The sequence below is a fragment of the Caretta caretta genome, chromosome 1, assembly GCF_965140235.1.
Source record: "Caretta caretta isolate rCarCar2 chromosome 1, rCarCar1.hap1, whole genome shotgun sequence".
In the NCBI taxonomy this organism is placed as follows: Eukaryota; Metazoa; Chordata; order Testudines; family Cheloniidae; genus Caretta; species Caretta caretta.
The window spans coordinates 220805930-220827598 of NC_134206.1; the positions used below are offsets into that span (position 1 = coordinate 220805930).

General features: G+C 42.6%; 1 protein-coding gene across 1 annotated transcript in view; it reads right to left on the reverse strand.

Moving 5' to 3' along the window:
- DYRK4 (dual specificity tyrosine phosphorylation regulated kinase 4) overlaps positions 1-21669 on the reverse strand; it is a 50486-nt gene that overhangs the window by 7763 nt on the left and 21054 nt on the right. The window contains exons 3-11 of the mRNA XM_048823583.2: positions 18406-18552; positions 15642-15783; positions 11978-12141; positions 11426-11562; positions 9021-9161; positions 5091-5229; positions 4278-4359; positions 2075-2247; positions 659-719 (exon numbers count right to left, since the gene is read on the reverse strand). Of these exons, the coding sequence (XP_048679540.1) occupies positions 659-719; positions 2075-2247; positions 4278-4359; positions 5091-5229; positions 9021-9161; positions 11426-11562; positions 11978-12141; positions 15642-15783; positions 18406-18552 (1186 nt within the window). The remainder of the gene's footprint in view (positions 1-658; positions 720-2074; positions 2248-4277; positions 4360-5090; positions 5230-9020; positions 9162-11425; positions 11563-11977; positions 12142-15641; positions 15784-18405; positions 18553-21669) is intronic.

Below are 21669 nucleotides of genomic sequence, written 5' to 3' on the forward strand. Positions count from 1 at the left end.
AGGCCACATTAGATGATCTGGTGGTGTCTTCTGGCATTAAACTCTGACTCCTTATTTAGGGTAAAATCCTTATTGAAGTCAGTGTGAATAAGAAGTCCTGAACAGGGTCTTATGAGAGCAATGAAATGCGTTTTCCCATATTACAACCATCCCACCAGTACATGGCTTGCACTGCTGTGTGAGTAATCCCTCTAGCATAGCTATCTGAAATTATACGGATTGAATGCTGTGCTGTGTTACCACTTTACTTTGCATATTTTTCAGGACCAAAGAATAATCAGTTCTAGTAAAGTGCACTTAATACAGATTTGTTTCCTAAGTGGTGTTGCCTCCTTCCATGGTTTTAGCAATGAGAAAACCCTTGTTTTAAAACAGGAAAACAAACATAGATTTCTCAGTCTCTCCTCTGTTATCTCTGCAGTGGGAGGACCTTAAACTATCGACAGCACATCACTGAGTTTTTGTATAGTCCTCAAATTATTTATTTCTTATGGATATTTGTTCCTAAAAGCAGTTTGAATGAAGTGGTGACCCAGGTAAGAAGAATCTGAAGTTCTTCTAACCCCATTCTCCACCTGCACATCAAAGGCAATAGCAGAGAGGAGACTTAAAAGCCCAGGGAGTGATACAATAAAGAAAGATAATCACAGGCGCTTACCAAAGAACGTTCGTCTTCTTGATGCAGTCTGAATAAAATCAGCTGGTGGAAGACCCAATATCTTCAAGACAGAAAATTAATACGAGGAGTTATTCACTATTTCTTCAACATCTCTAGCAGCCTTGGCGAAAGATGGATATGCTGTTCCTCCTCCTCTTATTTACATTGGCAATTTACAGTAAAATGTCTCAGAGGGGTAGCTGTGTTAGTCTGTAGCCACAAAAACCACAAGGAGTCTGGTGGCATCTTAAAGACTAACAGATTTATTTGGGCATAAGCTTTCGTGGGTAAAAAACCCACTTCTTCAGATGCATGGAGTGAAATGTCTACAGCTCTCTCTAACCCACCCTCATTTTTAATGTGCCTCTCCCTGTAATACAGTATCTAAGGTCCATATACAGAACCATGGGATCCATTATAATTGATTGAAAATGGACTTCACACTCTCCATTTTAAGCTGTCTTCTCACAGTAGATAAATTTTGATGGTTGTCATCTTCCATAAAGAACGCTGCCAGGCTAAGTTGCTCTGTCATTAATGGAGGTCTTACTTAAACAGAATTGTTTTCACAGTTGGGCTCATTCTGATCTGACTAATAGCATCTACAACACCTACATCCCTCTGTTGAGACAGCTCTTTCCCCAGCCCTGGAAGTTTCACAGGGGGACTCTGAAGAATAGCACTCCTGTTGATCAACGTAGTTACTGTGGGAGACTGCAGAGAGGGACAGTGCAGCAGCTTTGCACCTGCTAAGTCAGGGCTTGCCCTGGGTTTAAAATCAGACAGGGAGCTAGCATAGGATGCTGGGCAACAAAGTGATATGCTCTCATTAGTCAGACTTGCCTAGAAGACTGACTGCAAAACATTGTACCTGCCATAACTTTTGCATCATTTTCCCAGTTGGCCCCAGGTACATTACATGGCAGTACAAACAAAAAATGTATTAGGAAAAGGAGAAAAATTAAAATATTGTATTTTGCTTTGCTTCCCCCTTAGACTCAAACATACTTCTTTGGTCAGAACCGCTCCCTACAATTCTGATCACATTACAGTGTGCTCCCCATAAAGACAGAAATAGCAGAGTGACTGAACAGACCAACAACGTTCACCACAGGCCGCTGGTTTGCCACACAAAGCGGAGGCAGCAGCTTCACATTCTGCCTCTTCTCACTGGGCCCCCTGGCTGTGATAAGCTTCCCTCTCACAGCCAGCCCAGCTCCAGAAAATATTTGAGTCTCTTCATGTGTCATTCTGTTGCTGGGAGTGCAGTTTAGCAAACTCATGTCAATGAACCCCCGGGGAAGGTACTGTTCGAACAATTCATCAAATTACAAAATGCTCTGTTTCCAAGACATGCATGTAAGGGATGGAGGAAACAGCACCTTGATGTTATGACTAAAATATCCCAGAAGCTACCTCCATGATGCAGGCAAGTTGCTCTACTTCATTCTCTCCTGGAAAAAGGGGATAGCCTGTGTAAAGTTCAGCCATGATGCATCCCAGGCTCCACATATCAATAGGAGTAGCATACGGGTGACCAAGAATCACTTCAGGGGAGCGATAAAATCGGCTCTGAACATACGTATACACTGCATTAGGAAAGAAAATTGGACACTAAGGAACATAGTGTTGTCAGGGCAGCAATTCATATTAGAGAACCATAGACATTAGAAAAGACAAATATATCTTATTTCCTCATAAGCCAGAGAGGGATTGTTCCCTAGTATATGTTTCTAATACTTCATCCAGTTCCATTTTAAATTGCATGTGATGGGTGCTTCCCCACATCTTTTGGGAACTACTTCACAGAGCAATAGATCTTGCTCTTGGGAAATGTTTCCTGATATTATTCAGCCAAATATCCTTAGTTCATTCCCTTACATGCAATTATACACCTTGAACCAGCCCCAAACAATTCTTCCCCTTCTATAGGCCCCAGTCCTGCAACGGGATTTTCTAGCACAAAGCAATCCACACCTTCAGAGACCTTTTCGGCGAAATTCTGGTTTCACTGAAGTCAATGGCAAAACTAGTATTGACTTCAGTAGGGTCAGAATTTCATCCAATGTCTTAACTGGGATTCTACACATGTGCAGGGGTCTGTGCCAGCAGGTCACATTCCAGCATTGGGACCATAGTGAGTAAACTAATCCCTTTTAATTGGTATTCAGCCAAACCAAATATAATGACGGTACATTAGCTCTGTCACTTTCCCCTCCTACATCAATTCCACTAGCCTGTTGACCTTTTTATTTATTCTTTTGCTCTTTTAACTCCTTCCAGTTCAACACCTTTCTGGGAGCAAGGTGCTCAGCTACATAAGCAGTATTCTAGATGCAGTTTCTCCAGAACTGCATAGGAAGGGACGACATATGGCATGTTTCTTTGGCCAATTTCACACTATTGGGTTTTTGTTGTGGTTGTGCCATATCATCCTATGAACTAATATCTAACTTTGTCTTCTACTACCTGCCCTTCGGTATCTTTCAGTTACTGCTTCCCAGGGGTCTAAAAAACCATCTTATTTAAGCTAAGAGGAGACGAATCATGCTCCACATTTCTTCCACTGAATTTCTATGTTTCAAATTATTCCTCTCCAGAGATTTAACTGGGAATTGGTCCTGCTTCGAGCAGGGGGTTGGACTAGATGACCTTCTGGGGTCCCTTCCAACCCTTATATTCTATGATTCTATGATTCTATGATTCTATTCCAGGGTGAATCTCTTATTGTCTTGTATCCAAACATCAGAAAGCCTAAAATGATTAACCTCTCTTTCAAAAACAGATTGTGTAAATCTAATTGACTTCAACCCAACCATCCCAAAATCCAGAGCAGGGTGCTTGGCAGAATTTGTATATATTGTCTGAGTGGAGAAACATGTTTAATGGGAGAAAGAGAAGAACACAGGACATGATTTTTCCCCCCATGCTTAGTGAAAATATTATATAGAATTCTCCCATTTAACAAGTGCTACAGCCTTCCTCACCTTTATATCACTCTTGAACGACACATTTATTCTTAGTGTTGTGAGTTCTTTGTCATCAATTCAGCTATAAGACACATTTTATGTTTAATTTCTTGTTTATTGGTTTTGTTTTGTTTATTCGTTGTACGTTTTGTTTAAACCTTATCAAGAAAAAATATTTTAAAAATCTCTTTAAAATGGCTGTTTTATCTCCAGTGCCCCGAGTTGTTTTCATTCCACCACAACTCAGGGAAAGAATACTTTTGGTTCAAAAAATGCATGAATTGTAACTTAACTAGCAAATAAAAAAGGATCTCACGGTCTGATCCTGTCAACCCCCACTGAAAAGAGTAAGTTTTATTGAAATCAGTGGGGCTATTCACTTGGAAGCATTTCAACTCCCTACACTTGCTAAGAGCAATTTCTATATCATCATCAACCATCATCATCAAAGGTGGTAGATCAGTCTCAGCAGTGTGGGGGAAAGCGCTGGTAGGTGACACAAGGGGAACCCCATTGGCTTACTAGTTCAATAGATGCAAATGATGGGCATGTGTCATTGTATTAGCTCAATGAAATAAAATTTTTTTCCAGTTTTTAATAATTAAGAAATCTAATTAAGAAAATTACATCAACTTGACTTTTCTGCAAACCTCTTTGGTGTTCATAGCAGCTCGATCCAAAGTCAATAACTTTAACTGAATTTTGACCTTTGTGGTATAGCAATATGTTCTCCTACAGAGGAAAAATAAAAAGGGGGAAAGACAATAACACCCCAGTAGGTTAGTGAACTCTTTGGTAAAAGTAACGTATAATATGATGAGGTCATGCTTAACTCTTTAATAGTAATATAAATCACTTTATCTTGCCTGTTCATACACTTTACTGATAGCGGAGGGCAAAATATGCCCAATTATTTGAACTAAAGCAAAACTCCAAATGAAAGTTATGAGAGAGAAAGAGTAAGAGGAGGAAATAGGGACCCCCTTGTGGCCAGGGACCCTGGGCTTCTAGGGTCTGCAGCTCTGGGGCAACCCCACCATGTCAGGGCTTCCAGCTTCTTTGCCATGAAGCTGGGAGTCCCAAAGTCCCAGAAACCCCCTCTCTAACTGGGGCTTGGCTCCTGGATCAACAACAGGAGCCTGGAAGCCATGAGAACCCTGGCTCAAGCCAAGGTTGCTGCAGAGCCAGGATCCTGGACCAGCCACCCTGAGTACAAACCTACCCAGACCCTGAGGGTATGTACTCGGCACTGCTACACTACTATTTCTAGCGAGCTAGCATGAGTACGTCTACTTGAACTGAGAATAACATCCCCCAGCTACAAGTATCCTTAGAGGAATCATAGATTCTACCTATCACTGTTGAGTTTTAAAGATCCTTTCAGAAGTTCTCTATCTGTGAAAGATAAGATGCACCTTAGAAGAACTGTACAAAGTGGTTTATAATGAGATGACAGTACTCACAGGTTTCAAGTCACAGTGGATAATTTTTTCCCGGTAGAGCATTTGTAAACATCTCAGCACACACTGAGTGAATCGTCGAATCAAAGACAAACTAAAACCTTGGAACTTGTTCTTTTTGATCAGCTGATACAAATTTATTCTGCGGGATGAGACAGAGAGACCAGGGCACTTTGGGTTTATGGCATGAATAGTTTAGAGCTCATTAGAAAGCCTCTTGTTGTTTTCCTTACATGAGAGAAAGGAATCACCCAGAATAAAACAACATGTAAGTTTTCCTTGGGAAAGTTATATTGCATATAATAAGCATAAATATCTTGATCCTCCAGATCTAATGGATGAGTAATGTCAATGGGACACATTTATTTATTGAACCAGGTGTCACAAATCCATTATTTTTCACCATGCAGAATAGCGTTCTCACTGGCGGAATAAGAGATAGAAAGGTTTGGTCCAGTTCCCATTCTTTTTAATTGACCTTTGACTTGGCACCTTCCATAAATTCCTTTGTATCTCAGTGCCTGTGGTCAGATGCTCAAGGGAAATCATCCTTGATAAAATACCTGTATAGTTTCCATTGCTCTTATACTGTCCTCATCAATGTAGTATGAGCACCTTTCAATAGTGCATTAAGTGACGTGACTAACTTCTGTCATGTGTGGTTTGATGGGAGCGGGAAGGGCAAAACAAGTAAACAAACATAAGATAGAAAAAGAGGCTTCCCTTACTAGCTGTTTCCTTCAACCTTCCTCAGCAAGGCAAGATCCCCACCAGGCAATGCCATGGCCAGAAAGGAGATGGGAAGTGCAATGGTGCTGCTGCAGTAGGGCTGATAATAAGAATCTCGTGATGCTGTTCACTAGAGCACTGAAAAGCTCAGCAGTGTCAATGTACATCAGGTCATGCGGATAAGCCTTTCTCCCCTTTCACTTTGCACAGGTTTGTACTTGTGTGAGTTTCACTTTGAGTTATGGGTTCATAAAACTCAAAGCAGCCCTCCCCTCAAAATGCCATGGTTTGCTTTTGGGACAAAACACCAAATTCTCCAGTTCCTCCTGAAACCATAAACTGCTCCAGTGTTGCTGAGAGCTCAACTCAGGTTTACTCAGCATTCTGTCCAGGTTCACTCAAAACATTTTCCATGAACTTGGGCCAGTTTTCAGGTCTGCAATGAAATCTGTTTTACCTGGTTGTAGTTTTGCACTGTCTGCATTTCTAGATATCTACAATTATAGCCCCAATTATCATAGTATCTGAGCACCTCACAACCTCAAATTTATCCCCACAACACCGTCAAGGGAAGCGCTATTATCTCCATTTTACAAGTGGGAATTGAGGTACCGAGAGGTAAAGTGGCTTGCCCAAGGCCACACAGGAAGTCTGTAGCAGAGCAGGGAATTGAACCCAGATGTCCTAAGCCCCAGGTTAGTGCACTAACCACTGGATTACTCCTCTTTTCTATAAATGTGCCTTTCAATCGAGGACCCCTAACTACTTTACCAATGATAAAGCAACACTCTTCTGAGGCAGGTAACCATGATTATAATTGCTATTTTACAGTTTGGGAAACTGAGGCATAGGAGTAGGAGAAGGGCCTGGCCATTAACTAAAATGGCAACCTTGCTAGTAGGTGTCAAAGGTTTACCAAGAGCATTTGCATTTTGTAGAATGTTGAGTCACAATTTTCAGAATAACTGATATATCTTAGGTTTAGATTCTTCCCTGTATGCCGGAGACATATTGGTGTGATGTGTTTTGAGGGGCTGTGTTGCCATTGGAATCCCAGAAATAATTCTGGCTGAATTAGGCAGATTTCTTCTTAGGGGTTGTGGGTCACAGTGGGTCACAGCTTCATCGCTCTTGGAGACAGTGGAGCATGCTTCTTGCTACGCATCTGACCAACTGTGCTGGGGACACAGCTATTGCCCTGCCCTCACCCAGCTTGCTTTCAGACAGCTGGGACCTATGCAAGCACTAGAAGGGAGATGATGCTGTGTTCCCCAATGGAATTCTGACCAGTTACTGAGCATAGGTGCAAGACACTGTATATAGGGGGACCTCCCTCTCTTGCACATCCACACAAAGGATGGGCAGAATCTGGCCATTAGAAAACAAACTAGCTAGTACATGGTGCTTTCATTCTGTAGGAAACAACGTTCATCAATCAAGTTATTGCTTTACTAATAATTTAAATTACCATTGGGCCGATAAGGCAAAAATATGCTTTTATGTTATGGACAGAGGTTCCAGGTCTCTTTTAAGGGGATGAACTTGCTGGATAGCCAGAAGCTCTTTTCCTCTCATTTTCCCACAGTGACTTTCTGAGATCCCAGGCTGGTGCCTTTATTGGACCCAAGAGGCCTTTGATTACATCATGTTAATCAGCACACGTGGCAGAGTTCACATTTTCACATGTATCAGTATGAGCTGGATGTGACATTGAGTTTAGGTCAGAGTCAGGGATCAAGTCTTCTAATAATTTGCTGAGTCTTCAGCATGCTGAGAATACTAGAATGGATGGGAAGAAAAGCCTGCTACATCTGTACGCAATTGGAGAAGATTTTTTTTAGAAAACGGAAAACTAAGCAATTGCTTGAACTCCCATTTGACATTTGATTACAAGAAATGTGAAAAATAAAAGTGTCCATGATTTCTCCAAACTTCCTCCTATAAAGTACATTCACAAAACAATAACAATCATTGTATTTTTAACTTCTGACGTCCAGTATCTTTAAAAACAGCTGAAATAATCATTTTAAAACACACCCCACATTCCTGATATTTGTTATCATGTTTGTGAGACAATAGATGCAATTATAAAGGTCAAGTTCACTTGCTGGTTCCTGTATTTTTCTCCTATTCTATCATCTCCACCTGGTTACTATTTTGAGGGAATCATGGGTATTTTTCAGCACCGTGTCCTATGGGAGTCTGTCACGGCTTGTTTTCCCTTGCTAAAAATTGCAATGCTGTGCACTATTTATATAGTGTTAGACTGAATATTAGGACAAACCTAAACTACATGTTCTTTATCAGGAGTTTTCAAGGGGAACAAAAGAGGGCAGATCAGCATAACAACCCCTAATGTTCACCAACCCCTACATTCACTTTTTAATTTTTTTTTCCATTTCATTCCATCAGCTAAAGAAATATAACATGCACAGAACAAGAATTATGCACAGATTGTGCCTGGTTCTAATAAGGGTGCACATGGTGTATGTGGTGGAGGAAGTCTAATAAGGAGCCTTTTCCCATCTACCCGTGAGCACCAAGAGCTAAGGTCAATCCCAGGCTCTGTGCTGAGAGATTGCTTCTTCTTTGCACCACTCAGGGATGCAAATTGCCCCCCAAAAGGGTGGGGAGGGGCCTCAACCACATCTCATTGGATGGTGCATCAGGTATGCTCCCTCTATGCTTTGGGGAGCTAGGGGAAGGATTGTGCCTCTTGGGAAAAGGAAGTATCCCTCTCAGGGCTGTGGCTAAATACCACAATCTGGCCCTATACGTAAATAGATCATCTGTGTCCTTTCTACATTCTCAGGCCATTTTTCTCTACTTTGTTCCCCATCCTTTTTCAAGGGCTCTTGATAGTGGGGTGTGCAGGGAGAGGAAATGATGTGTAAATTAACACAGATGTCTGTAAACTAAACATACATGGTGTGAACCAGAAAAAAACACAACCGACCAACTCAAAAATGGGGTTTCCAATTTTGGTTGGCTGTATTCTTGGAGATTTCATCACATGGCATAATCTTTAATTAAAGATTAATCTTTAATTCCTGGAGATTCCAGGACAATCCTGGAGGGTTGGCAACCCTACTCAAAAACACTAAAAAGAAAGAAAATAACAGACAAGTTATATTCATAACATGTATGGGTCTGCGATCCTATATCATTTGGCCCATGATATATGTAGAAGAATATATACCTTACCCTAGCAGTTCAAAAGAAATGCAGAAGTGATTGCGAAAGTAAAAGCATTCCTTCATATGGACAACATTGTGAGTATTGTCTTTGTCCTTCTTCCGAAGAGCATCGAGAATCTTCACTTCTACCAAAGCCTGATTGTGAAATCTACACGCATAGGACAAAGTCACATGATATGGCGAGGACCTGATTAATTTAGTCTAATTGTAAATGGAATACTACAACCAAAATGATCTTGCCACAGATACAAAACAAATGGCTCTCATTAAAGAATCAGTAGTGACCGGTAACTACCACACAGTAGAATCTGAACTACAAGAGTTATTTCCTAGTCTAAGTAGAGAGAAATACTGTGTGGTAATTATTGGCAAATGCTGACTTCATAATGCTAACCACTATCTATTCTGGTTATTTTGAACCTGGCTGGCAAAATAATTGAATGAAAAAATGTTTCAAATAATACATGTTTGAGCATCTAGGGTGAAATCCTGGCCTCAGTGAAATCAATGGGAGTCTTTCCATTTACTTCAACAGAGCCAAGATTTCACCCCAAGAGTAGCAAGGTCTTCAGTTTTTTATAGTATCTGTACAAGAGGCTTACTGAAGCAAGAATAAAGCATGCAATGAAAGGGCCTAATTAATTTCCTGCTTAAGATAATAGCACAACTCCCATTGACTCCAATGCTGCTGGATCAGGCCCCAAGAATTTTAGTAGTAAAATTTTCTGGGCCTGGTACAACAGCACTGCTTAGTAGAACAAGCCTGGCCATTACTAAGAGGGGAAGAAAAATTGTAGGACCATACTGTAAAATTTCCTATGCTGGAGCCAGCTATTGGTCCTCCTAATGCCGTATGCCGTCTCCAGCAATGGGTCATTGCTGGATGCTTCATAGGAAGGTGATTGTCCCCCACCCTATTTTCTAACTATGCAACATTATATCATGTTGGAAGAGGGGGGAATTTTTCAGCCTCTGAAGATGCTCTGCTTTGTCCTCAGCATAGGTATGAATATTCCCTGTATATTTTATACATTTCTGTATCAACAGCTAAACCCTTTAAAATCACACTACACTGTTTGCCTGGATGATTTCCTGTGGCTCTTATTTTCATCAAACTGACTCTATGCTGGGAAAATAAAGTGCTCCCTTTTTGTCAGTTTTAAGTTTGCTACCTTTTGATCGTGCTCTCTTGTTCTTATGCTACGAGGAGGAATGAATACAAGCACCATCCTGGTTTTCCACATATCATTCCTTTTATTCAATTTTCCTCTTCTTCTCCTTTCCAAACTAAATGGTCCTAAGATTTTTAATCTCTTTTACGAATAACCTTGCCATTCCTATGGTTTTTACCATCTTTTTTGCACTTGTGGATTTTTCCAGAGTAAAAGAGCTGATCTAGGCTACAAAGGCTTTGCCAATACAGCTATACCAGTATAGCTATCCTGGCAGAGCCCCCAAGTGGGACTCAGCTTATACTGGCAAAAGGAGTTCTTTTGTTAAACTCCTTTTAAACCCCCTACCCAGACAACATAAACTATACTGGCCAAAGGACTCTTTTGCTGGTAGAGCTAAATCTACATTGGTGTGGGGGAGGGTTTGCCAGCATAGCTATGTCTGTCAGGGATGTGTTTCTTTAATACCGCTGACTGACATAGCTATGCTGGCAAAACTTTGTAGTGTAGTCCTGGTCTAAGGGTTTGTGTACTGGGGGGAAAAAAGCCTAGAATATCTAGTGTGGAACAGGTATTCTGCAATAATTCTGTGTGGGGACACTCTTATTCCATACTAAAAGTGCCTTTGTGATGTTTCGGTTAATCCACTTTGAAGTGGATTAAGATAAACTGCAAAAAGGCCTTCTTAGTGCAGAATAAGAATGCCCACATGGGGAGGTGGTGCGGAATAACTATCGTGCTTTAAATTCACATCCTAACCCTTTCACACTAACTTCCCCATGTAAACAAGCCTTATAACAAGCCCTATTGGATAACTCTATAACAAAGCTATTTGGGAGTCCAGTATTGGAATAAAATGCAGTTTTGCAAGTCAGGATAGAAGTGAATTGGCAGAGTTATGAAGTGGGGGGAATATAACTGGAATTGTGGGGGACGAAGTAGGTCAGAAATGAGGTGCATTGGCCCAGCTACGTGCAGGGAGCTTGCACCATTCCTGCCCACATCATGCCTGACTCTCCAGGACGTAGCATCCTTCCAATTTTATTGCCAACAAACTCACGCAAAATTTTTAGAAGTATTTGTACATATGGAATAAGCAAGCATCCTTTTTCTTACAGCATAAACCGATCATTACTTGTAAATTATCCATAATAAAGCAGGGGATGATTATTCTCATGAATAGAAAAGTATCAGCCTATCAAAGACCTCTTTAACCTCTTGAAGTCGTGCCATGCCATACCTTTTCTTGTTCCTTATTATTTTCACTGCCACTAGTTCATTGGTTTTATGATCCAAACATTTTGCTACTTGTCCAAACGACCCTTTCCCAATGACCTCTAGCACTTCGTAGCGGTAAGCAATATGGTCATGCAGAACCTGCAGTAGACAAGGAAACAAAATGCAAGGTTCTGGTGCCGGCACAAATTGAAGGTTCATATTCTAGAGTGGTGTGCATGTTTGTGAATTCACTGCTCATGAAAGGTGCTGGACTGGCAAAACCTGACGTCTTACGCCCACAGGACAAGTTGAGAGAGAGAGAAGTGCACTAGCAGAAGCAGCACAAGCCCTCAACTAATGAACCTTGCGTCAAGGGAAGGTGGGTCTCCATTCAGAGCTTCGCTTTTGAGATTCAAACAGGTTGTCAATAGTGATGGGTTTGCAATGTGGCCATTTAACTGCTAGCAAGTCATCTAAGACCCTCATTTATCTCATATAGACCAACTAGCAGTGGACAAATAGTCACTACAAATATTGTTGCCCAGAATACCAGTACCATGATTTTCCCTCTTACCTTTATGTAAGTGCCATGTTCATCATCATAACAATTATTATTCTGTGTTTCAGGTAACCCTTCAATCTTTTTAGCTTCCAGACCAAGAAACCACAGCTCTGCATAGTTTAGAATTTCTTCTTGCTCATATACTGTTAACTGGTTTCTAAAATATTTCAAGGCTTCTGAATTGAAAAAAAAATCAACAGTGAAAATGTGGAATACCTTGGTGATGCAATTCAATTGTGATTCTTACAGTAAAAGTTTTCTTTAAATGTAAAGTGATTAATTCGTTATTTTTATACTCCCCTATCAACTGTGTTCTTTTCCTGACTCTGCCTTGCTGTGTGACCCTTCGCAAATCATTTATTCTCTTAGAGCCAGTCTTCTAGAGACATTTAGGGGCCTGGTAGAATTGTCAACAGCACCTACGTGCCTAACTCCCATTGATCTCAGCTTTTGAAAATCCCAGTAGGTGCTTATCTGCTTCTTTAGGCACCTAAATATCTCCTTTAAAAGTTGGGCCCTTAGGCCTTGGTTTGCCTACCTGTAAAATGGCTTTATGTACTCCCCATGAGTGAGGTTCAGCTAAGTAAAGTTTGCAAAGTATATTTTGCTCCTTGGAAATATGGTGTTAAGTGCAAACTGTTAGATGTATTATTTAGAAAGCAGTTGTGCATGAGTTGAAGAAACAAGTCAGACCTATCCTCTGTATTTCTAAGCATATTTCTTGATTACCCACTAGAGCCCCCATTCTGATGTCACATCATGAGGTCACTGATGTAATTTGCAGCTGGAGGATTAGTCTGCCTGGAGCATGACGAGGCAGTGTGCTCCACAGAAGGGCTCTATGGATTTACCCCAGGTGCTCTGGGAAGTATCTGCTAATGCTTCTTCTTGGGTGGCCAAGGGAGGAAAAGAGCCCCAGCTGTCACTGCTGCCTGATCTTCCTCTTTGGCCTTAACTACTTAATCTGCCCCCACAGTTAAGTAGGTAGAAGTTTGGTAAGTGTGATTGGTTCCCTTTTTTGAACTGTGGGTATACAGTGTCTGGAATGCACCTGTGGGTGGAAAATGGGGGTGGCCAATGTGTGTCCACAGAGTGGCTGGTCTTTGGAAGCTTGTCTTCATTTGCACACTGCTTATTCTATCTGTAGGGCTTCTGATTTTTTGGTTTTAACTCATAAATCCCAATAAAACACCCCCAATACAAATAAACAAACAAATAAATAAAAGAAAAGAAAAGAAATTGATGTTTATCCAATAAACCCTGGAAAAACACCAGAAATGGTTACTTGTATGTAAGGGCTTGTCTATACAGAGCTGTAATGAGGACTATGGAGGTGTGAGTTTTGAAGTGCACAAATGTATTGAGCACTAATTAGTCAGGATAGATCCTGCCGGTACACACTAAAGGGTTCCTAGGGCACTTTAACGAAGTACCGTTTGAAACAGTGCTCTGTTCAAGTGCATGAGGCAACATTACAAAGGTATTACTTATTGCAGTATATACTACTGTAATGAGTAATGTAAATAATATACATTACTCACTACAGTATATACAAAAAGCAAGCCCCCAAAGCCATCTACATAAAACTCAAAAATTGCTAACAGTAACTCCCTTCTCCCAAACAAAATGAATAAACCCTGAAAAACAGAAGCCCAGCGATCCGTTATGTTGTAAGAAGGTACTAATGCTGCTTTGTGTTATGCTTTAGCTTCTTTACTAAGGGTGGAAATTTCAAATCCACTCAGCACTGGCCTAACTCTACTCCCATGCAGATCACAGGTGTAATTTACATTGACTTCACAGCAAGCAGAGCTAGGCCTAAGCTGAACACTTTTGAAGACCCACGCCTGAATTTCTAAAAAAAGCATCTATCACAGTTGTCCTGAGGCATATTTACAATAGCACATTGACTCAAGTCAGATGCTCTCACCTCCGAAAAAGAGCTAAATGCATAGTCCACCAGTCTTACATCCCCCAGGCAAAGGGCTCAGAAACAAATGGATTTAGTCCTTATAATGGCTAAACCTAGCATCAGTCCTCCAGTGCTACAGAGGATCTCTGCTGAACTGTCAAACCAATGAGCTGTTTTAAGCTGTCTTAATTTTGCCTGCATGTTGGTCTGAGGCCAGCCTTATTAGTTTAAGTCAAATTCTCAGCAACTGAAGAGCCCAGAATTGTTCCTGTCACCAGAGTGTCACACTGTGTCCTTGTGTCAAGTCAATTTTTAAAAAAGTTTACTTCCACAAGTCCAAACATAGGGAAAGCAGAAGGTTAAAGACTAGAGCTTACCTACCCCATTCATTCAAAATCACTGGTACCAGTGCCTTTGAATAAAAGGGAATGCGCGTTCATATTTTTCTGTTGACAACTGCACATGGAATTATATTGTAAGGAGGGTGAGATTCTCCTTGAAAGAACAGGGCAACTTCAGTTCCAAGTGTCTTGTTTGTTTATGTAGTGCCATATATGACAGGCTTCCTGAACCTGAGGAAATCAGAATGTCAGAGCTGAGATCTGCCATTCTGATCAGAAGGGAGAATTTACTCTTAGTCACCATATACTGGACAGTCATTTTTGCTTATGACTATCTGTTTGTATGTTTTTAATGGATCCATCACCAGGCTATAATTATTGCCTAGTAGTATCTAGGCACTGTTTATATAACAGAGGTTCAGCAGTGAGTTAGGTTCAATGTGGGGATGTATTTGCTCTACCATTCCCTTATTTGTAGTCACTGATGGTTGATTTCCAGAAAAATATTGCCAGGTCCTTCTGCTACTCCCTTGTTAGGGGGAATATTTTTGCAAAGAGATGAGACGAGCAGCTACAGCCAGGTGATTTTTTTTTCTTTTTGGTAAATAGATTATTTGCCAAAAAATGCATTTGTCACTCAAACAGAATTATTCACAAATTGGGGTAGAATTCAGCAAATAATTTTAGCCAAATAAAAAATGTAAAAATATATATTTTTTAAAAAGCTGAAACTGTTTGTTTTGACATTTTCAAAATGAAACATTTAGACTTTTCATTTCAAAGTAACATTTCACTTAGAAATATAGCTAGATTTGTTAAAAATAATTTTAAAGGATAACAAATACCTGAAAAATTAATGAAATAAAACAACGTGGAAAAAATTGTTCATTTTGTTCAACCCAATTTTTTCCCCATGAGAGACCCTGATATGGGTAGATAGCCAGGGAGGCGAGACTGTCCTGCAGCTCACACTGCCATGGCTACCATTCTATTTTTAGTGTGCTGGCTCAATGAGAGTAGTGCACGTATGCCTTCCGAAGGCGGGAATCACACCCCCAACTCCAAGTGTAGACAGACCCTTAGTGACTTGCCTTCCCACAACAAGGTCACACGTCCCGGACAAGCCCTTGCCATGGTTTCTTTGCAGGGACTGGACTAGATGACCTCTCAAGGTCCCTTCCAGTCCTATGATTCTATGATTGATTCTATGATCCTCTTGTCACTTATATATTTGCACTAGTCTATTTGTTTCACATTTTAATATCAACAGTTAAATTATATTTAAAAATTCTCTAATGCATCCCTTCCCCTATCCCCTCCCCAAGAAAGGCATTTCAGTGAACTCTTACAGCAATTCACCTCAGTGAGTGCTGTTTGTTACACTGTTCTCTCTAGCATTGCATTGTTTCTGCTCATACTGTACCTGGAGCTGTCAGAGGCAGCTTGAGACTGGTGTTGGTTTCTTCTGTTTCTGGCCTATTGGGATGGACTCTGGTAGCACTTTCAAGCAGGTTTTCTGCAAGGTTAAATTGGGAAAAATGTGGCTGGCCTCGAGATCTGTTTTCCTGCCAAACAACAAAGATTTTCATTTTGCTTTCTTGTATTTTCACTCGTTTTCAGCTCATCCCCTACCGTTACATAAAAACAGCTGCCTGTAGCCCACTCAGAAGTAAACGCTGGAGGCTTTGGACTTTATTAGGGATTTTAAAGTTTAAAGTCAACCTGTGGAACTCTTTGTCAGAGGATGTTGTGAAGGCCAAGACTATAACAGGGTTAAAAAAAGAACTAGATAAGGTCATGGAGGATAGGTCCGTCAGTTGCTATTAGCCAGGATGGGCAGGGATGGTGTCCCTAGCCTCTGTTTACCAGAAGCTGGGAATGGGCAACAGGGGATGGATCACTTGAGGATTACCTTGTTCATTCCCTCTGGGGCACCTGACACTGGCCACTGTCAGAAGACAAGATACTAGGCTAGATGGACCTTTGGTCTGACCCATTATGGCTGTTCTTATGTTCTAAAGCTAATTTAGGGCTGAAAAAAGGCCTGGAATCCTTGGAGAATATAGTCCTCCGTTTATCCAGAGAACAGGTACAGCATGGGTAACAACAGTGGAAACTTCCCTTACAATGTGCCTTCATTCCGACATGGAGAGAGACACCTTGAAGGGAAAAGGGGGAATTCAGTTTCCATGTCTATTCAATACTTGGGGCTCAATTATCAGCTGGTGTGAACTGTCATAGCTCCATTGACTTCAGTTAAGCTATGAAAATTTACACAAGTTGAGGATCTGGCCCTGGTCTTTCTGCTGAGGAGGTGGACAAGATGATCTAAGAGATGTTTTCCGTTTCTGACTTCTGTGATTCCAGGAGTCAAAGTGTGCCTCTTTACTTCTAAGCTTGAGAAAACAGGTTTAGAAAAAAACAAAACAAAAGACCTCAAACCTCCATCCTAATAGGGGCCCTGATTTACCAAAGCACTTAAACATGATTTGATTTGGACATTTTACACTCCTATGGAATTTCTAAGCCTTGCTTTAGGAAGGAGTCTGGCCTCTATGCATCTTCTTATAACAATGGCTTTTAAGTGTTTTCTTAAAACACAAGACAATCTCCCCAAACCCTTAGATTAGTAAATTAACCTGTTCACAGAAGATGCTAGGTAAGAACTGGAAATTCTTAGAGTTGAAACTTAAGCAGACTACAATGGGACCTGAGCTCATGTTTGTGCGTGAATGGTTGGCTGCATCAGGCCACGGAATTCAACCTTTTTGATAGTTTGAATCATTTCAGGTAAGCAGCCTCTCTACCCCATTCTGTATGTTGTTCTGTGCCCTAGAGCTCCACTCAACCCTTACACACACATTTCTAAAAAGGTTATACAACCCATGGCAGTGTCTCAGTAAACCTCTACCTGACAAGCTGCTGTTTATAAAGCTTGCATTCTCCAGGCATTCCATGGCATCACAGGCAAAATGCATTCTGGGATAATTCTAATCCAGAAACATAGGCATCGACTTCCTCTCTACCCAGGGAGTGCTCGATAGCTGTTCTGCCCCAGGCCCTGCCCCCACCCCCACTCCGCCTCTTCCCACCCTCACTCCTCCCCTGGCCCCACCCCCACTCCACCCCTTTCCCCAAGGCTGCACCCCCTCCCCGCCTCTTCCCGCCCCCCCTTTTCCCCACCTCTTTCCGTCCCCTCCCCTGAGCACACCCCATCCCTGTTCCTCTCACTGCCTCCCAGCGCCTCCTGCATGCCGCAGAACAGCTGGGAGGTAGAGGGAGAAGTTGATCAGTGGGGCTGCGGGCGGGGGGGGGAGGCGCTGGGGAGGCAGGGAGGAGTTGGCTGCCAGTGAGTGCTAAGCACCCACTAATATTTTCCATGGGTGCTCCATGTCTGGTCCATAAGATCTGAAGATCTAGTCTAGTCCATAAGATCTGAAGATAGATCAGAATGGGGCCCAGCAGAACCTGCCAAATCTACTGAGACTCCACCATAGATTTGTTACAGTAACATCACACATAGGAAGGGAAAAGGATCAACATTGTAGAGATAAAGAAAGTGAGTCACCTCTTTAGATCAGAGATCTGATTTATTGAAGAAAAAAGACAGGAATTTAGAGAGCAGGGATCAGAGAAGGACAGAGGAGTTGGGAAGAATGAGGAAGACAGACGGAACTGGTTGGATTTTTAAATGCCAACATTGAAGAAGGCTTCAAAAGGTTGAAGTAACTTTGGATAATCATCAAAATTTATGGCGATATCTCAAATTAGCTGCCACACCTTTTAGGTATTCACCCATCACTAATTTTTTTTTTTTTTGTTTAAACTGGAACTGTGCTAGTGAAAATAGAAACTGAAAAAAAATCTTCAGTAAATTATATCTATCTACAGATATACAAACATCCAGATAGGTCACTAATCAGATTCGCTAAAATTCCATCAGCTCCATTAGAAACAAATCGGTTAACATCAAACAAAAGTCTCTAACAATCAGATAGACGAGGTGAGTGAGATAATAGCTTCAGAGTCTGAAGAAGAGCTCTGTGTGGCTCAAAAGCTGGTCTCTCTCACCAACAGAAATTGGTCCAATACAAGATATTGCCTCACCCACCTTGTCTCTCTAATATCCTGGGACAGACATGGCTACAGCTACACTCCATATAAAAATGAGATGTCCTTTAATTCACCTGAAGCAATAGGTTCACATTCTGCAGGTTCTTTGTTATGTGAGGAAGGCTGCTGTCTTGTGGATGAGGTCTGGCGGTATTTAAAATGAAATTGTGCTTCGTTTGGCCTTCCAGATGAGGGAGTGAACTAATGCTGCTATTGAATTTCTGAAGTCAAATAAATAAAAATTACATGGTAAAGATTTTTTTTTAAAAAAAAAACCAGCTTAGTTTGAAAGAGTGACCTCGATAGCTTTTCTATGCTTTTAAAACTGATTTGTCAAAAACATATAAAAAAATGTACAAGAACACAATTATTAATAGATGAACAGATATGTTAAAACAGCAGCACTTGCTTCCACTATAAATTCATGGCATGAGTTTTCTTAGAACTACCTAATTTTAGTTTCTCGTAACTTTTTTTTTAAATTTCACCTTCTGAGTTGACATTTTGCTATACCTTTTCAGCCGAAATGTTATATTTTTCTGGAAAACCTGAGCAAAATTCAGTCAGCAATTTCTGAGTTAAGTGTAGAAAAAAAATCCTGGCTCTAACCAGTGATGAGCTGCCAAAATCTTAACAGTGGGTTCCCTCCTCACCCCACGAGGGGGTCGTTGCCCACCCCCATCCCCTGGGACTCCTGCCCCATCCAACCCCCCCGAGTTCCTTGACGCCCCCCCCCCCAGGACCCCTGCCCCATCCACCCCCTCCCCTGTCCCCTGACTGCCCCCAGAACCGGGCAGGAGGGTCTCGTGAATCACCGTAGTGGGTGCCCACCCCACCCCTAAAAGACAGAGGCACCTGCCAGGGGGGGCGAGGTGGGAAGTCCCGGCGGTGCTTACCAGGGGCAGCTCCCAGGAAGCATCCGGCAGGTCCCTCTGGCTCCTAGGGGTGGGGGAGCATAGCTGGGGGAGAACTGGGGGAGTGGCCGCTCCCCCACTGATCACATCAAAAGTGGCGCCTTTGGTGCCAACTCCCTGGGTGCTCTGGGCTGGAGCACCCATTGGGAAAATTTGGTGGGTGCAGAGCACCCACCGGCAGCTCCCTGCGCCCAGCCCCAGCTCATCTCCACTCTGCCTCCTCCCCTGAACCCACCGCCCCGCTCTGCTTCTCCGCACCCCCCCCCCGGCTTCCCGCAAATCAGCTGTTCGGCGGGAAGCCTGGGAGGGCTGAGAAGCAGGCCGTGGCTTCCCACTCAGGCCGAGGGTGGCGGAGGTGAGCTGAGGCGGGGAGCGGTTCCCCTGCGTGCCCCCCCCGGGTTACCTGCTGCGGTGTGGGCGGCCCTCCTCGCGCCCCCCTCCCCCCACCCGAGCTTAGCTCCGCTCTGCCTCCCTGGGCCTGAGCAGGAAGCCGCGGCCTGCTTCTCTGCCCACCCCGGCTTCCCGCGTGAACAGCTGGGGGGGCGGTGAAGCAGAGCGGGGTGGTGCGTTCAGGGGAGGAGGCGGAGGCAGAGCGGAGGTGAGCTGGGGCTGGGGGTGGGGTAGGGAGCTGCCAGTGGGTGCTCTGCACCCATCAAATTTTCCCCTTGGGTGCTCCAGGGCTGAAGCACCCATGGAGTTGGCGCCTAAGGCGCCACTTTTGGCCGGTTAAATTTAGAAGCCCTTTTAGAACCAGATGTCCCTTGCGGAACAACTGGTTCTAAAAGGGCTTCTAAATTTAACAACTGGTTCCAGAAAACCGGTGCGAACTGACTCCAGCTCACCACTGGCTCTAACCACCAGGCTATAGAGTCATTCTCATGCTTGTGCTCGCTCGCTCTCCATCCTCCCTCCCTCTTTCCCACAAGATGTGCGCACACGCGAAAGAGAAAACAAATACTAGAGCATGAGAGGCATGAGAATGGCTCTATAGCCTGGTGGTTAGAGCACTCATCTGGGAGGCGGGAGGATCCAGAGTGCACTACCTTCAACAGGAGAGACTGAGGGTGCTCTACATCAGACTATTCCAGTGGTTAGAGCACCCTAAGATGTGGCAGATCCCTGTTCAAATCCCTTCTCCCCCTTCCAGTGGAGGGAAAACTTGAACCTGGATCTCCCACATCCCAGGTGAGTACCTAAATCACTGAGCTAAAAGCTATGAGGGAGGTTGAGGTTCCCTCCTCCCCAGTTTTGTGTGAATTCACCTGAGGGGCCCGATCCAGTAGGCAGTCTCTGAGAATGCCTACACGATTGGACCCCATACATGACTTAAGTAGCCGAATGCCTATCTTCCCACTGGTTTGTGAACTGCTTTGACGTTTAGGCGGGGGATAGGTGTCTTGAAATCTAGAAGGAGGCAACAGTGCAAATGCCCAGGGGCCAAAATATAGGCACCGAGTGTGTTTAGGCGCCTACAGAGTTCCATGAGAGTTGTGTATCACACTGGGATTTAGGTGCCTAAAAAGGGATTTAGGTACCTAATGCCTTTTGTGCGTCTAGGTCTAGGTCTTTTTGTTATTTGCAAAACACTGCTGCATCACAAATGCTTTAAACTCAGTTATTGATGTGTGTGGTAAAAACTTTTGTGACTGATGGGAACTACCATATTTGGTATCCAAATTGTTTGCATCCCATCTAATAGCTGCAAAGAAAGTATTCAGTGTAGAAACCTTCCTCTTGTAGACAGATTTGAGTGCAAAAATAGGTTCCAATCCTGAAAGAGATTGCCTGTGTGCTATCAATAGCAGGATCAAGACCATAGATTCGGTGCTGAAAGTTTTATACTCCTGTAGAATGTAAAAGCTCTGAAGAAGGAGGGAGTCTGGTTCCTAAGGCACTTATAATGACAAGGGGTTTTTCCTGTATTTTATTAAAAAAACAAACCAAGCACCTGAGATGAATAAGTTTCAGAGTAGCAGCCGTGTTAGTCTGTATCCACAAAAAGAAAAGGAGTACTTGGGGCACCTTAAGCGACTAATAAATTTGAGCATAAGCTTTCATGAGCTACAGCTCACTTCATCGGATGCATTCAGTGGAAAATACAGGGGGGAGATTTATATACATAGAGAACATGAAACAATGGGTGTTACCATACACACTGTAACAAGAGTGATCAGGTAAGGTGAGCTATTACCAGCAGGAGAGCCGGGGGGGAAGAAACCTTTTGCAGTGATAATCAAGGTGGGACATTTCCAGCAGTTGACAACAACATCTGAGGAACAGTGGGCGGGGGAGGGGGGAGGGAGGAGAGCGGGGGAAATAAACATGGGGAAATAGTTTTACTTTGTGTAATGACCCATCCACTCCCAGTCTTTATTCAAGCCTAAGTTAATTGTATCCAGTTTGCAAATTAATTCCAATTCAGCA